The sequence below is a fragment of the Hippoglossus hippoglossus genome, chromosome 16 (genome assembly GCF_009819705.1).
Source record: "Hippoglossus hippoglossus isolate fHipHip1 chromosome 16, fHipHip1.pri, whole genome shotgun sequence".
Classification (NCBI taxonomy): domain Eukaryota; kingdom Metazoa; phylum Chordata; class Actinopteri; order Pleuronectiformes; family Pleuronectidae; genus Hippoglossus; species Hippoglossus hippoglossus.
This window is the reverse complement of record NC_047166.1, coordinates 18169769-18186003: the sequence shown is the minus strand read 5'-3', so window position 1 is coordinate 18186003 and position 16235 is coordinate 18169769. Positions and strand designations below refer to the sequence as shown.

Here is a 16235-nt window from a genome sequence, read left to right as displayed (position 1 = left end):
TTGATTTTGGAGTCAAAGACCAAGGTTACTGTGACCTCACCAACCCTGGTATAGTTCATGCATTCATAAGACTATCATGAGAAAATATAAGTTTCTTCATACTTTAACCCATTAAGACCTCAGGCGCCAAATAAAAGCACACTGATGTCGTACCCGGTCTTAATGGGTTAATTTGTTTCAAAGTGTTGGCTTCATATAACAGAGGAATCTGGACTGACATGAATACAAACTGCCATTTGGGTGGTTGGCACAGGAATAGAGTAATTCTAGTTTTAAGCCTAAAGGTGGAACGAAAAATAATAACTAAATCTATTTCGATTTGTACACTTTGATCCCTAAAGGAGCCGTACATTACTTCTTATACATTTTATATTATAGTAGACAATGAGTGAATTTTCATTTCTGGGTGAACTATCCCTTTAAGGCAGGTGGCCTTTAAACTGTCAAAGCCCACATTATCTCATAATTAGTTTTCCACATGGGGCATGAGTATTTAACAGAAACCTGTGTTTTTCCTTATTGTTGTGTAGGCTAATGCCCTCTAGACACATCATACCACTTAAACTGTAACAGTTTTAGCCGTTAGGGGGAAAAAAACATCAGTCATTTGTAACTTTGAATTGAAATGTGTTTATTACAATATGGCATTTCAATAAAAAAAAGCTCATGAATAATTACAACAGGCTCTGAAAGGTCAGAATAATTGGTGATGCATTATTCAATTTGTTTGTCTCTTTCATTCCCTCTCCCAATGTTCCTCCTTGTGTCCATCTTTCTTTCTCCTTCACTCTTTTTCTTTCCTCTCTTGTTTTCTCACCCCCCTCTCCCCTTCAACCCCCACCGCAGAGCTCCCGGGCGTCTCGCTGGGCTGACCCGGACCACTTTGCCCAGCGTCAGACCTGCATGAACAAGTTTGCCAACTGGTTTGGCACCATGCCCCTGGTCCATTCTCAAATGAGGCTGGACCCAGTCCTGTTCAAAGACCAGGTGTCCATACTGCGGAAGAAGTACAGGGATATCGAGAGGCTATAACGCTCCGGAGCCCTCCCGCTCACCGGACACTAGAAAGAGAGAGCGAGGGGGCGGACACATGGAGAAATGCAAAGCAGTTCCATGATTGCATGGAAGGATCAATGGAGATGCAAATGGACTGGGTAGAAGGGGGGGAGGAAAATAAACTCCAACACAAGAGGAGAACAGCACATCCTTTTTGCTCCTCTGTTGTGTCTGTAAAGGTTCCTCCGTGTATTCTACTCTCCACCTTGTCTCTTTTGTGTGTTGGTGGACAGCTGAGCTCACTGGTCCCACTATATTCACTACGGCTACCAACAGCCGAGGGACACCTGAGGACTTTTAAAGTGTTTGACTATGAACTGAAGCAGTCAAATTCATAGGGTTGTAAATGACAACTTTGCAGCTTCTGTGTCCCAACGGTGGCAAACGACTCCAAACTCCATCCCACTGACCCAGACTGTCTGTTCTGCTCTGTACACTATGCACAGGTTCCTGAACGTTTTTGATGAAAATTATTGATGATAATGACTACAAAGAGGATAACACTATTTTGGATTGTGTTTTACAATTTTTTTTTATACAGTGAATGAATGGCCAGCACTACTCTCTGTATTGTCTTAATAAAAACCAATAGCAGGGCGGGCAAAAGGAGGAATGAAAAACCCATCAACCATCAATGATCTGATATTCATAGTGCCTCGAGTTTATGTAATGGTGTTGGAATGTGTCTGAGAGAAGAGCACGGTGCAGGACAAGCACCTTGACCTTGCTGCTTTCTGTTTTGTTTTTGATTCAATGGTTTGTGATTTTCTTTACAAATGATGAAATTATGGATCTTGTGGTAAATTCTTCAGGTCAGCATTCATGTTTTTATTTACTGGAGTGTAATAAATGTTTATTTTGTATTCAATTGAGCAAACTAAATTGTCATTATGTGCCATTCTAAAATCTATTTTTCATTTGTAAAGGCAGAACCTTGAACCTTGAAAATGTGCTGACTTGAAGAACATTATTGGATCATATGCGTCGCCTTGGTCAAGGGAGGCTGAGCTTTCTAGTAGATTTTTTTGAAACACAAACCACTCTAAAATCCAGGGACTGGATCGTGTAGGGCTTGGTCAGTAAGGGATATTTATGTGACATTATTATTCCTCTCAGACCCAATTTCAATTTGTCCAGTGAAAAGTACTTGACACAACCTAACACTGTTTTCATGTAGGAGCAACAAACGGCATTTGAGGTTTCAGACCAACAGTTGGCATCATACTAAGTAAACATCTTTATTTGACCCACTTGTTTAAAAGCAAATATGCAGATGGAGAATAATTCTTACCAAACATTTGAGATATTGCACCTTTGGGGAGATCAGCTTTATTAAGTAAGTGTTATCATTTGTGGTGTTTCCTTAACATAAATACATGGAATTAGAAGCCTTTCGGTAACCGTGTGCTAATGTGCATGGCCACTTTCAAAAACCAAAATGTAAAACCTGTATGTTAAGAAATATGTTCCATAAACGTTAATAATTCATTACATCTTTTTACATGTTAGTCTTCTCACACATCTCATTTGCTGCAAATCTTCATTGAGGGTCAAGTGTCAGTGGCACATGGAATAGTTTTTTTTGCAGATGGATCTATAGGCTAATTGGATTAAACAAATTGAATGTGTTAGGTTTTATTAATACTCATGCTAATTTGTTGGGGTCTTGGATTTGTCATATCAGATTATCTGGAAAATGTTAATGTAATTTGATGAAGCTCAAATGTGCCCTTGTATTTTCAAAACATTGTGCAAGTTAAAGTTCCTCTTTCCTTGAGGTGTGAAACCAGCAGCATTTCTGTGTGAAATCAAGAAATCTAACCACACGTGCTCTGATTCCTCCTTCAGCAGCCTCAGCTTTGAAACAATCATTTTGTTGAGCTCCCCAATCCTTCACAGACCCCCAATATGTGCCATTGGATCATTTGTGGTTTTGTTTGTATAATTTTTTTTTTCATCTAATATGAGGCATGCCATGCATTCCCATATTTATTTGGTTCAATAAAGTATTTTCTGTTTAAGAAAGTGTGTGAGGGGAAGTGGGGAGGACGGAGTGTGTGTGTGTGAGAGACGGAGGAATCAGCAGAGAATAGTGCTGCGTGGTGTTTTTCACTCCTGAGAATGTCCAGCTAGACAGCAAATGAACAATCCCAGTATTCCAGCGCTATCAAGACAACTGAATATTATCGTAAAGAAAATCACATTTCAGAAATGAACTTGGTGCAATATTTAAGGAGACATTTTCTTCATCTTTTCTTCTTTTCCCTTCCTTTGTGTTTCAGAGGGCAGGGGGTTACATATTGATGTGCCTTCAGAAGAAATACACTCACAAGTTGTTTTTCCCCATCTGCCTTGTGCAACAAACAGGTCCCCCATTTCATTACAGTTGTACATCTTTTGTGTTTTTGTTTTCCTCATGAATAGCCAGTGACATGCAACAGCTCCCTAAATGGTGTTTAACACTGGACGTGATACAGACATTCCGGCCTTTTCTGTTTGGAACATCTTTCAACGTCTCTTTAGACTCGTACTGACACACGCACTGCCTTGTATTAGTATACTTGCGAGGGCACAATAGCCGCCTCTTCCTGGTTGTCACAAGTGTAGTAATACATGTAATGCACACACAGTAGAATTCTCTCACCAACAAACACACACACACAGTATTTATCAGGCAGTGTTGTGTCTCCGCTGAATTGCTGCCTGCTTCCTTTCATTCTCCTCTGCAGAAATAACTTCATAGAGATGGAACATGGAAAGATAGAGGGGGGAAAAAAATCACAATTTTGTAAAATAATTTTATAAAACAACAAAATACAACAAATAAAATGTTTGATATAAATTGACTGTGGTTTTGGTCGTATTATTCTTTGGTCTCATTGTTATGAATGTCTTCTGAAGTTCCAATTAAAATTTAGACTTTTCATATACACCCTAAATGTAAAGAAACAACAGTTCTTTTTTCCCTGTTGCACCTGTTACCCCCCACTTCCTCTCTGTTCTGCCATAACAACCCATTTTCAGTTTTCCCAAACCTATTTTGCATGTTATTTCTCTGCATTGTGCCCACAGCGGGAGAGCGGGGCTAAGTATCTTGAGCTTCCTCCGTGTGCATGTGTGAACCTCGTCCTATGCCAGGGAGCTGCTGTGTTTACATAAATCTGTCAGGATGATTGGTTTAGACACGCTGCATAAATAACAGAATCTATCCAGGATGATCCCATGGTGCATGAGAGGTGCCAACTCAGCTGCAGCAACGGCTACGAGAGAGATGGCTTCAACGAAACTCAAAGCAAAAAGGTGAAAACGCTGGACCCGTGCCTGAGCAGGAGAGATGATCTAGTTACAGTTACACTGAGACCCCATCCACTCTGCTAGCTCTGTGTACCAAAACAGCCAAATAAAAACAGGACATCCAGATGGGTTGATGGAAATTAGTGATTCTCTATAACAACATTAAATATCAGACAGCGATACACTCAGCTATATTTTCTTTTTTCCTTAATTTTGTTTTCGGTCGATTCGGAGACATGGTTGCAGTCCTGGTATCAGGACATGATGGGAAATGATGTCATTATGGTGGTATCTGCCGCTTTGAGTTAACTTGATTGCGACCAAACACACGTTGCATGGTGGATTATTGCCATCACATGTTCTGCTGTTGTAATTTGCAATTGAATTTGGAGCATTTCATAAAACAGATATGTTACAGAAGAGTAGAGTGCGGTGGGGAGGGGAGGGGAGGGGAGCTCCCAGTGGCAACATAATTAAATACATTCAGATTAGACACATTATGACACTATTAGCCAGAAACAATTAATTCCACTGGATTAAAAGAATCTAATTCTTCAATCAGCATTTGCCTGGATACAAATCTATCTCCACATTCAGTCCACATCTCCTGTGGGTGTTTGCATGTGTATAAGAATGCTTCAGTGAAAACAAAGAACAAGACGTTTCACTTCATACAGCTGTGAAGATAATAATATACTTGTGTTTCGCTGTGTGGAGATAATCAGACGTTCAGGCTTTGTGACTCACACCTTGTAAGCGGGGAAAGCAAAGGCAGAGAGAGAGGCTGTTTCCTCTGAAGCCGTTTGGCTGCATCTGTCACACATGATAACAGAAAGCAGCAATCAGCCATCCTGGTTCAAATGATCTCATTTAAAAAGAATCGAGCCCAAATTCGGTGTCACCATCCAGACGTGGCTCTGCGGCTTTGTGTTGTGATGAGTCGCACAGCAGTATCTCTGCACACTGCACAAAGCATTAGATGTCTACACAAAAAAGGGCTTGATTGAATATTCCCTTCGATCCATCCAATTTTAAATTTAACACCATTTTAATTCATTGTTTTTATCCCTCGTATCTGTTAGCTTTTGATTCTTTATTTATTTGGCCTAGATCAATATCTTGTTAATCTCAAAATGAGACGGTTGGTGCGATGATGAAATGTGTGTGAAAGGGAGGATCTGATTGATTTTGGAGCATATCTGCACACAGGTAAATACATTTAGTCATCATGATGCGTAATGTTCATTGCATATAACGAAAACATGATGTGCCTCAGTTATCAACCATCCACCCCACTACAGTGACATGGAGCCCTGCTGCTGGTAAACCATAAACATGCTCAGCTGGCAGCGCTTCCACTGCAACAGATGCTGTGGCCCATGAGACAAATCCGCTTTACTGCATACCAATTTTGCAATTTGATTGTAGATGAGTCAGTCTCTCGGTCAGGCATGTTCCTCCTCATCTCACTATCTAATATACTGTTTGGAAATTGGTTTTGTAGTCTGTGTGGATCTCCAGTTCCCTGCACACACACAGGATTTACTTCAAAGCATTGATTTGGTTTTTCTGGGCTGCAGATTGCTTCTTTCTCCTGTAAACATTTTTGCTACAGATTAAGTTTGTCCCACTACAATTTTCGCTAAATGTACCTTAAGTGATTGATTCCTTCATCCGTTATATGAACAACAACAACAGCAACAAGGTGATTAGTCATTACAGAGCCTTTATCACAGCAGACATTTTGACTTTCATGGCAGAGAGCACACCTAATTATGTTAGTAATGTCCCTGTTCCCTTTAGGTGCACCAGTATGACATGGGGCACATGCAACTGAGATCCCTGGATGGAATGCAGCCAATTTAGTCTTTTCTTTCTAATGGAAAAATCTATGAAAGGGAAAATAGTGGGAGACAACAATTTAATTCAAGCTCCTTTCTATTAATATACAGCATGTGAGTCACATCAGGGCTGCGTCAATAATAATAATAATAATAATAATAATAATAATAATAATAATAAACAGTTTTCTTAACCATGTTACAGAGTGCTTTACAAATAAAATAGATAATAGATAAAATCATACAAATAGGTAAATGGGATTAGTCACTGTATCAGTGTATACAACAATAACAACAACAATATTTGAATTATTACTTACTTACTAATAGTAATCATCATTATTATTATTTTAATAATCATAAAATAAATATAATGTAGTCGTGTATTGTTGAGAATAAGCCTGTCACTTTGTAATTTAGGTCTCAGAATTAATTATTTTACAGCCAATTGGAGCATATTGTGACCTATACTACTATACTACTACTACTACTACTACTACTAATAATAATAATAATAATAATAATAATAATAATAATAATAATAACAAGCCGTCAACCATATTCCCACATTTGTCATGAAAGCAACCAACCTCTTGAAAACCAGTTGGTGCAACTCAAGGGGTTTATCCCATTTGAATAAATACATTTAATAAACAACCAGCACAGAAACCAGCACATTATCAACATTTAACAGCAGCAGCTTCATATTTTACAGTAGCATCATTTCAAACTTGAATTATGACCCTGAATTGTAGAGGTTAGCATGCTGGATAAATACAGAGTTCAAGAGAGGGAGACATGACTTACCTCACACAAGGTCAGAGTGCAATAAGAAACTTTCTTCAACTTTAACAGCATTAAAGACAGAGTCAAAAAGACAACAGCCAATCAGAGGTCTCCTGTGGAAGGTGTCCAATCAGATTTGTCCTGTTGATATCAAAGCCAATAAAGAGTTCTAAATGTGACATCTAAGGATCAAAGGACTGTTGTTTTTGTCATTTGACATTTGCCAAAATGGCCACTAAAGTCAAAATGGCGGGCTTCCTGTTGCTTTTTTCAAAGTGCACCTCTGACCTTTTTTGTTTGTCTGGTCATGATACACCTGTGTATCGATTTTTGTGAAGATCGGTCAATGTGAACGTGTTCCAGGGGGCGCGGGGGGCGCTGTTGAGCCATTTTGCCACGCCCATTTAAAATTACTCCAGAATACGTAAATTTTCACCACTTTCTAATTTTCTGCAAACTTTGGTAACTATTTGAGCATGTTAAAGCCCTCAAAAAGCCAATTCATTTGCCTGAAAAAAAATAAAAATAATAATCCTTACAATTTCAATGGGGCCTCCCACTGTCTCCTACTGTTCGGTGCTCGGGCCCTAATAATCACATGAATCGATTTATTACAGTTCCATGGTCACCATCCTTCCTGTTGTCTGTCAGGTACGCACTGTGCCACAGCGCCCCCTATCTGTGCCTGGCGCGCACAGCGGGCTGTCTGTCAGCAGACTCCTCCTCCGCCATTTTTGACTGTAAACATCCTGCCGATTTTAAAAGGACAGCGGTGAGCGGGAGGAAGGCGAGTGGCGCCATCTTGGCTCTTTTAATGAGTACAACAAGGGAGAATTCGCTGGGAGAAATAACCTAATAGTTGGAGTTTCACAGAGAAAGGCGACCTGTGGGTGAGTGAGTCTGCAGCGGAAACCTCCGCACGCTGTTCGCTGCGGGGCCGGGGGGGGAATCTACGCGCGCGTCTGTGTTTATTCGCCGCGGCCTTCACTGGACACGGAGCCTTTAGCCGCCAGCTAACGACACTGTTGTGCTGGTAGAGGGAAAAAAGTGGGAGCTGCTTTTCATGCGCGACTTTCTCCAGCGTGCTGTACTTTCTGTGTTTCCGTGAAAGAGCTGCAGTCTTCTCTGTTGTTTTAAGAAAAGCTCTAATTCATCGGCCAGGACGGAAACTGGAGACATTTCACGCGCAGCTCACGATTTCATTGCTCCTTTTGTAGTTAGCTGGCGGCTAATTTAGTTGACCCAGTTGATGGCGCCGACTATTTACTGGTGTTGATCACCCCTTTGGCGCTCAGACTATACTCTGCGAGGTGATCATGTAAACTCCCGCGTCTTACCGATACATGTCTGATTTATGTGCTTGTGCTAGTTAAGAGTCATATGTGTACTATACGGGAAAGCGTCTGTTGCCGTGGGTAGACATGTGCATTACCAATGTTTGCCTCCCTGCCTGGGAGACAGGCGGAACTTGAATGAAGTCAGCGCTTGTTTTGATTCCATAAAAATCTCACTCTTCCACGTTTACTGCTCTGTTTTGGTATTTTACAATGAGTATGGATCAAATTTACTTAATCGGTGTATAACAAGAGAGAAAAAATTGCTTGGAGGGAACCGCATCGATTTGACTGTTATAGTTAGCTGTATGCTAACCCTAAAGCCTCCAGCATAAGCATTGCGACATTATAAATTAGTATTAACACGATTCTTCTTTGAGAGAGAGAGAGCAAACCCTAAAGGTAACCAAAGTAATAGTTGCTTAAAACCAAAGATTTTAATAATATAAACTATTTTGTCTATGAAACGATATTATATATTAAATAGATCCATATCTTTACAGAGGCAGTTTGTTCTGTCTTGTGTTGCCTTTAAGACTGATGTTTGATGTATTTGACAACAAATATTTAAAACATTCAAATGCTAACCTTGCTAAGCATTGATTCTGTGCACTAGTGTAATTTATATCTACCACCACACTGTGCCATGCACTCCCTGAGCTCTGTATGCTTCTGAAGTTAGCTGATATCACCATTATCTCAGAGCTGCTAGTTTGTGTTTTGTATATATATTTTGTTCTTTCTGTCCTGAGCTTTTCAGAGTGGCCTCTCCTCATACATAAACAAATTGTGTTTTCCAGGTAAACCTTACCGCAGTGTGCGTGAGCCAGGGGAACCGGGGCAATGTTCTACGCCCACTTTGTCCTCAGCAAGCGTGGGCCGCTGGCCAAGATCTGGCTAGCGGCCCATTGGGACAAGAAGCTGACCAAGGCCCATGTGTTTGAATGCAACCTGGAGAGCAGTGTGGAGAGCATCATCTCACCCAAGGTAACAAGACCATGTTGCAGTTGCTGCTGCAGGTCATGTGATCACTTTGTGCACTTCAGCCTCGCTCAGATCCTGACTTCTTACTGGTGCCTGTCTCGTCTTTCTTGATATCTCCCAATAAGTCAAAGCAGTGGATGTTTGTGTTTCCTAATGAAATATTACAACAGAGTTTGTCTTTGCTTCATGCACAATCAATCAGTTGTACTTAGGTCTACATAGACTGGTTTATTTTCAGTGTCACTGATTGCTGTATTTAATGCACTGATATCAGTTCGGTCTTGTTTTTACACTGAACAATGGTCTGTTCGTTAGGTATTTATTCACTTTTTCTGTGGCTATTTTCATTAGGTAAAGATGGCTCTGCGTACATCAGGCCATCTGCTCCTTGGGGTTGTGAGAATCTACCACAGGAAGGCCAAGTACCTGCTTGCTGACTGTAATGAAGCCTTCATCAAGATTAAAATGGCTTTCAGGCCAGGTAAGATAAAATGTTGAGACAATTAAGTTCTTGGACCTTTCAAGACGTTGATGCATTTTTCTAGAATTAGTGATTTGTTTTCCCGAACAAAAAACAAAGTTTTCTGCTGTTGCAGTGAACAGACTTGTTATTATTTGAGGGAGACAATCATATTGTTACAATCATCATACAGTTGTGTGTTATAAAGTTATATCTTTGATTTTAATTCAGGTGTGGTGGATCTTCCTGAGGAAAACAGAGAGGCAGCTTACAATGCCATCACCTTACCTGAGGAGTTCCATGACTTTGACCAGCCACTTCCAGATCTGGAGTAAGTTCACAACATTTTCTTTTGATTTCTTAGTTTTGTGTTAAATACTTGAGCCCAACACTTGAAATGAAGGATGGGTCTGTATGGTGACATACTTTTCTTCTGTCACTAGTACTGGTGTGCCATTCACTCACCCATTCATTTACTGTTTCTCATCCCCAATGTCTTTTTTTCTTCTTCTGTTGTTTCAAACAGTGACATAGATGTTGCACAGCAGTTCACCCTGAACCAGAGCAGAGTAGAAGAGATCACCATGAGAGAAGACGTTGGAAACCTCAGTCTCCTGCAGGACAATGACTTCGGTAGGACACTGGATACTGATACATTATTTAAAACCCTCCCACTATACACAAATGAGTAGATATGATATTCAGTTCTATCAGATTATTAAATCACCCTATAGATGATTTACAATAGCAACCTGTTGTACTCTTCAGCTGACTTCGGTATGGACGACCGAGACATGATGCGCGATGCCAGCACATTTGAGGAGGACATCATGCACGGAGCCTCAGCCTCCAACCTTTTGCTGGAGGCTGAGCCTGGCCCAGCTGCTCTCCCTGACAAGTCAAACCACATGGAGTATGATGACTTTGGGGATGGCTCCTTGGGCAACACTGATGGGGGAATGTTAGGTGAGCAGTTTGACTTATTTCAATAATCTCATTTACTGTATTGGACTGCTCTTTAAGTAGCTCTGTGAAATATTATTAATAAAGTAACAAAAGGATGATTGTCATGTTAATCCTCTTTGTTATTTCCCAGTTGATAAGCTGCTGAGTTCTGAAGATGGAGGCGGTATTTTTGATGATCCTCCAGCCATCACAGAAAGTGTCCTGATGCCTCCAGATCACGGAGATGACGAGGATGACTTTGACAACCTCCAGTCTCGTAAGTGAAGCAAAGTCATTTGCCATATTGCAAGGGAAATTAACCAGGAAACTATGAAGGTTTTGTTGTTTTACATATTTCTCCTTTATTATCTAGTCACTGTTTATCGATAAAATACATTTTCATGTATAAATGTTGTAGAGGTCCCCAGGAAAACCTACATCGTCACGTACTATTATAAGTTGTGTGCACATTGTGTCATGATCTGCTTGTATAAGAGGAAATGCAATTTTTTTTTTGTGTAGCGGGTCCAGACAGCCCAGACTCCGGCCCAGCCGAGCCACTGCCAGCAATGGTTGATCAGACGGAACAGACAACTCTGGTTCATAATGAGGAGGAGGCCTTTGCCCTGGAACCCATTGACATCACTGGTAAGACTCCCTCTTCTTAAGAGGCTGTTTATAAATACATTTATTCTCATATATTTTAGCATTAAATTCTGTGTTAATTATTTTCTGTAGAATGTAAGTAGTTTTTTTTAGATGTGTTGCAACAACCTTATCTAATTTGACACACAATGACCCCAATGCATGAATGCTACCTAGGAACATTTCAATGTTCATAATGAATGCTTAAGACAAGGATTCCCTGATTTGAAAATACCACTCCCTTACACAGAGAGATGGATTCATCAACAGCACCACATTGTCCATCCTCCATAGTAATCGTATAGTTGAATCCTCAACTCTAAAATATTTTATATTAGAAACTGAAGATTATAACCAGGAGTGTTGCATTACACTGCATTAGGTTTAGCTAGATGTATTTACTTTTTCTCAAGGCGCACCTGTTGTAAATACAACTTTGGGGGGGGCAATGAAATTTTATCACAATGTGTTTTTCCTTTTAATAATGGGAACAGCGGTGACATTTACAAGGAAAAGGATTTTATTTGAATAGATAACGAACAATAGGTTTTTAATTATTCCTGCTTTAAACCATTTTATTATATATTGGGTATATGCTGATGCATCTTAACTGATACTTAAATGTTTATTTAACAGCTGTTGTATTCGACTCCTTTTGAATAACAGTTACAGACTTCTTAATCTCAAAAACATTATATTTATAAGCTTCATAATTTAAATGCTGAAGGCCATCGTTCAAAAATATGAAGTTTATGACTGTAAATTATTGCTATGATATCAAATGAAAGTTCAGTTGAGAGAGTCACAGTGATGTGATCCACTAGAAGGAAGATGTCTCACACTGTTGGAAGAAACAATCATTTCAATAATGGTTGTGCAGTGTTTGGGCCTCCATTCTGGGACAGTGCTATTTTCCTCATACCAGCTCTACATTTGACACTTGTTCTGCTCAATCGTTCATAGCTCTCCTTCTTTAAGCAAAACAGTTTTTCATTCCACAGTTTTTCACATATTATTCACATCTGATAGTTACTTTAGCTAAGCTCACTCTTCTCCATCTCGCACTTGCTCAGTGTTTTGAATCAACAAATGAACCTCTTCATAAAAAAAATGAGGTGTATTTGCAACTTCAGCAAAGAGGATTATATCTATTACACTTCTGCAATATCTGCTGCCTCACCTTTTAACACGCAGCTTTGCTCCCTCCCTGGAGCAACGCCAGTAAATGAAATCCTCTGTGTACACACTAGCATTCAGTGTTGATGGGCTATTGCTTGAGACCTGTAACCAACAGGATTGTGCTGTGGCTTGGATGATGCTCGACACTGCAGAGATTGGTGCTTCTAAACCATGAGTTGATTGTATCAGCAATCTGAACTTAAGGAAAATTATGGTTTCAATAATTGTAAAAATGCTGAATATTGGTTTTGAAAATTGGTTGACAATATTTTAAAGTTGAAGCATGTCATGAAGTATTTTTATTTTCTCGTTTGCAGTGAAAGAGACTAAGGCAAAGCGTAAGAGGAAGCTGATTGTGGACAGTGTGAAAGAGCTGGACAGTAAGACCATCAGGGCCCAGCTGTCCGACTACTCGGACATTGTCACCACCCTGGACCTCGCCCCTCCCACGAAGAAGCTCATGATGTGGAAAGAGACCGGAGGAGTGGAGAAGCTCTTCTCTCTGCCTGCTCAACCCCTGTGGAATCCAAGGTTGCTCAAGGTAAATAACAAAAGCTTTTATTAAGTATAAATATGCATGTATTTATGGAAAGTACTGTGTGTCTACTCCTGTTGGAGAACATACCAAAACTGTCAGCTGTCTGCCTGAAATCACATAGATAATATGGGTAAAAAGCAAGCTACACCTGAGGTCTTTCTCTCCGTGTGGGTCAGACTGAAGGCTGATTAAAGCAAAGGGAGAGAGTATGTTTACAATATTATACTGAAGGAACAGAAAGAGGAGGAAGTGATTGGTTTTTTTTTTCTCTCTCTTATCCATATCACTTCACAACCATGTTACACCTCCAGAATAGATAATGTGTTGATTTAGAATTTAGCAGACTTTCCCTTTGTCTTGCATCGGTCTTCCTTAACTACACTGTTATTGTACCACTATTTTGCTCCAAGTTTTAATGGTTAAATCTCTGATGACAGATGTTCACGCGCTGCCTGACGCCTCTGGTGCCAGACGAGCTGAGGAAGAGGAGGAAGGGCGGAGAAGCAGACAGCCTGGATGAGTTCCTCAAAGAGCTGGAGAACCCCGAGGTGCCTAGAGAGGAGGCCATGAGTCAGAACAGAGATGTTGTTGGTAAGTGTTGCTGGAGGAGATGAGTGGAGATCAAGAGACTGATGGCAGAGGTTTTTAAGTGAGACACCTTCATACATATCAACATCTCTCACAGACCAGACTATCATTGAGGAGCCCAGCATGCTGGCAGCCTCTGCGATGGAGGGCAGCAGAACGACCCTGGATGAGACAGCCATGCCTCCTCCCTCCACCCCACGTGGTGTCAAGCGCAAGACCCTTGACAAAGAAAGCCCCCTCGCAGTGAGTAAAAGTCAACTGAGTTTTCCTGTGTATTTCACGATTTAAAATTCAAAGGCGCTGTTTAAAGTTTCTGAGTAATTGTTGATTTTAATGCAGTAGCAGCAGATCCATAAAATGGAAAAAGTTGTTTCCCAATTTTTTTTGTTTTCATACAAAACGATTTATAAGTGGGGTGTCATTACTATTATGTTATCGAATGGCATCAGGATTTATTTATTTATTTTCTATTTACAAAGGCAGTAAAGGTTTGTTGCTCAACAGCCAAATTGGAGAAAAACAAAACATAATCACTTCAGTCTTAGTCTTGGCTTCTTCCTGACCTCCACCCTGCTTCCTCTCTTTCAGATGGCTACGTTGGAGCAGCAACAAGTTGACCGCTCAGTCTTGTCTCAGAGGTTAGAGATGCCTCAGGTAGATCTGCCCCCAGAGGAGACCCTCACCCTCACCCAGCTTGTCCCTGAGTTCGACCTCATTGGCGAGAAAAGCAAAGACAAGAAGGATGATAGCGATGAAGAAGAGGTGAGAGGAAAATTAACCGCTGTCTCTGACCCAGTGGAAACATTGTTGATGGTAGTAGTCAAGTAAAAGTGATGCATTTTGTCATTTTGTTTAAAAACTGCCCAAAGTGCTACTGCAGAAATTGCAATAATAAGAAAGAAACTGTATGAGGCAATTGATGCTGATGACTGTGTCTGTGTTCCTCAGGACGAGGATGGTCAGACAGGAGACCAGGATCAGGAGGAGAAGAGATGGAACAAGAGAACCCAGCAGATGCTGCACGGTCTCCAGGTACAAAACTTACTGTATTCAAATTATGATAACAGATTCAAAGTAGACAAACAGTTGTTAAAAGATTAGTTTGTAGGTTGTTTGTAGTTTGCCACGTTTAGAATATATTTTCTATATATGTTAAAATTAAAAAGGCATTGAGTAACTCTACTTCCTAGAGTAGTATTATTTTCCCTCTCTTGATGAAAGTAAGGTTAAAGATGAGCATTACCTGCTTGTTAGATTAGTCACCACAGCTCAAACTAAAGGACCTGGACTGATATCTTGTGCCTCTTTCTCCACAGCGTGTCATGGCCAAGACTGGAGCAGACTCAGTCAGCCTGCTCGAATTGTGCCGGAACAACAACAAGAAGCAGGCAGCAGCCAAGTTTTACAGTTTCCTTGTCCTTAAGAAGCAGCAAGCCATCGAGGTCACCCAGACAGAGCCCTACAGCGACATCGTTGCCACCGCTGGACCAAGATTCCACCTTATTTAGACATTGGAAGAACAGAAAAAAACACTCTGCTTGCAACAGATATACTTTTTTAATTACTCAAGTTTTTGGCCTTTTTTATTTTGTTTTCCTGTCAGCCCAATTTGTTTCTGGGGAAGGGGCGGGAGTAGCGGGGAACGGGTTGGAAACTTAAAAAAAAACAAGATTTTACTGTACTACAGATGGAATCATGCAGTGTTCATTCGGGTAAAACGAAGTGAGGAAGAATGTTTAACAATTATATTTATAAAACAACATTTTTTTAGTCACCGATTTGCAAGCTTGGTTTCATTGTGTTTTGTAAGTTAAATGTCCATTGTCTGCTCATTCCATTCAGTTTTGTACTATTGCCCCTGTCACCGGATATCGTTGAGATTTTAGATAAAGAGCCCTGTATTTTCACATGAAGTCCCTCATTGACTCTACATGTTCTGGAAAGGTACTGTTTTATTGCTCCAAAGTGTAGCCTCTTCCACCTTCTCCTTGTTGCACTTGTTCTTTCATGATAAACAAAAAGGTTAAAATGTCAAAAGAAATCAGTAAATCTTACCTGGCATTAAATAATGTGTCTCAGATGTATAATTCAGGCAGTTTTATCAATTCAGTTCTTTGGATTTTTTTTTTTGTACCTTTTTTATGCTTATTCACCTTTTTGCATCATGTAACTAGGTAATGTACTTGTTACAGTTAAGTTCGGTATCCCACCTTTTTAGTCTTATGGTAACTTCTAGTTGTGATACATCTGTAAAGATTTCAAATAAACTGTTTTAAGTACTTGGTAAAAGTGGATATTTTTATTATATCTGTATTTTATTTTTTTTTCAAGCATCGTTTTTTAGATTATTTTATATGAAAAAAGAAATTAGCTAAAATCTACTTTTACATATTAAATTACCCAGAAATATTAAGTGATCAGTTTTAACACCTTGGTAAGAAATGCAAGTTACCAGTAATGATAAAACTAAATGACAGTGTACAACTATTGAGCATTCGAACTGAATTTTGCTGATAATTTAATATTTTTATATAATTTCATGAACAAATCTACATTGATTTCATATAGGAATGTGAGGGATTCTT

At 39.9% G+C, this 16235-nt stretch overlaps 2 protein-coding genes and 1 long non-coding RNA gene across 3 annotated transcripts in view; all 3 read left to right on the top strand.

The window, feature by feature from the left end:
- The window catches only part of LOC117776501 (exostosin-1b-like), a 36056-nt gene extending 33407 nt beyond the window's left edge, over positions 1–2649 (top strand). The window contains exon 11 of the mRNA XM_034610465.1: positions 847–2649. Coding sequence (XP_034466356.1) covers positions 847–1032 — 186 coding nt within the window. The 3' untranslated portion in view covers positions 1033–2649. The remainder of the gene's footprint in view (positions 1–846) is intronic.
- A 17-nt stretch (positions 2650–2666) lies between these two features.
- LOC117776503 lies at positions 2667–15939 on the top strand. Its single transcript, XR_004616445.1, has 3 exons — positions 2667–2681; positions 5489–5491; positions 15321–15939. It is a non-coding gene; the product is annotated as an uncharacterized LOC117776503 (long non-coding RNA).
- LOC117776502 (double-strand-break repair protein rad21 homolog A-like) lies at positions 7712–15929 on the top strand. Its single transcript, XM_034610466.1, has 14 exons — positions 7712–7867; positions 9112–9298; positions 9647–9776; positions 9987–10086; positions 10282–10388; positions 10524–10721; positions 10852–10977; positions 11223–11348; positions 12842–13065; positions 13500–13653; positions 13748–13893; positions 14239–14412; positions 14599–14682; positions 14967–15929. The coding sequence occupies exons 2-14, from the start codon at positions 9155–9157 to the stop codon at positions 15156–15158; spliced, it is 1905 nt and encodes a 634-aa protein (XP_034466357.1). The 5' UTR covers positions 7712–7867; positions 9112–9154; the 3' UTR covers positions 15159–15929.
- Positions 15940–16235: the final 296 nt, after the last annotated feature.

Excerpts from the sequence above, each read along its gene's own strand:
- LOC117776502 (XM_034610466.1), top strand. The coding sequence starts at position 9,155 with ATGTTCTACGCCCACTTTGTCCTCAGCAAGCGTGGGCCGCTGGCCAAG. Across the intron at positions 10,087-10,281 it reads CAGCCACTTCCAGATCTGGA|TGACATAGATGTTGCACAGC; the intron begins GTAAGTTCACAA and ends TGTTTCAAACAG. Across the intron at positions 11,349-12,841 it reads GGAACCCATTGACATCACTG|TGAAAGAGACTAAGGCAAAG; the intron begins GTAAGACTCCCT and ends TCTCGTTTGCAG.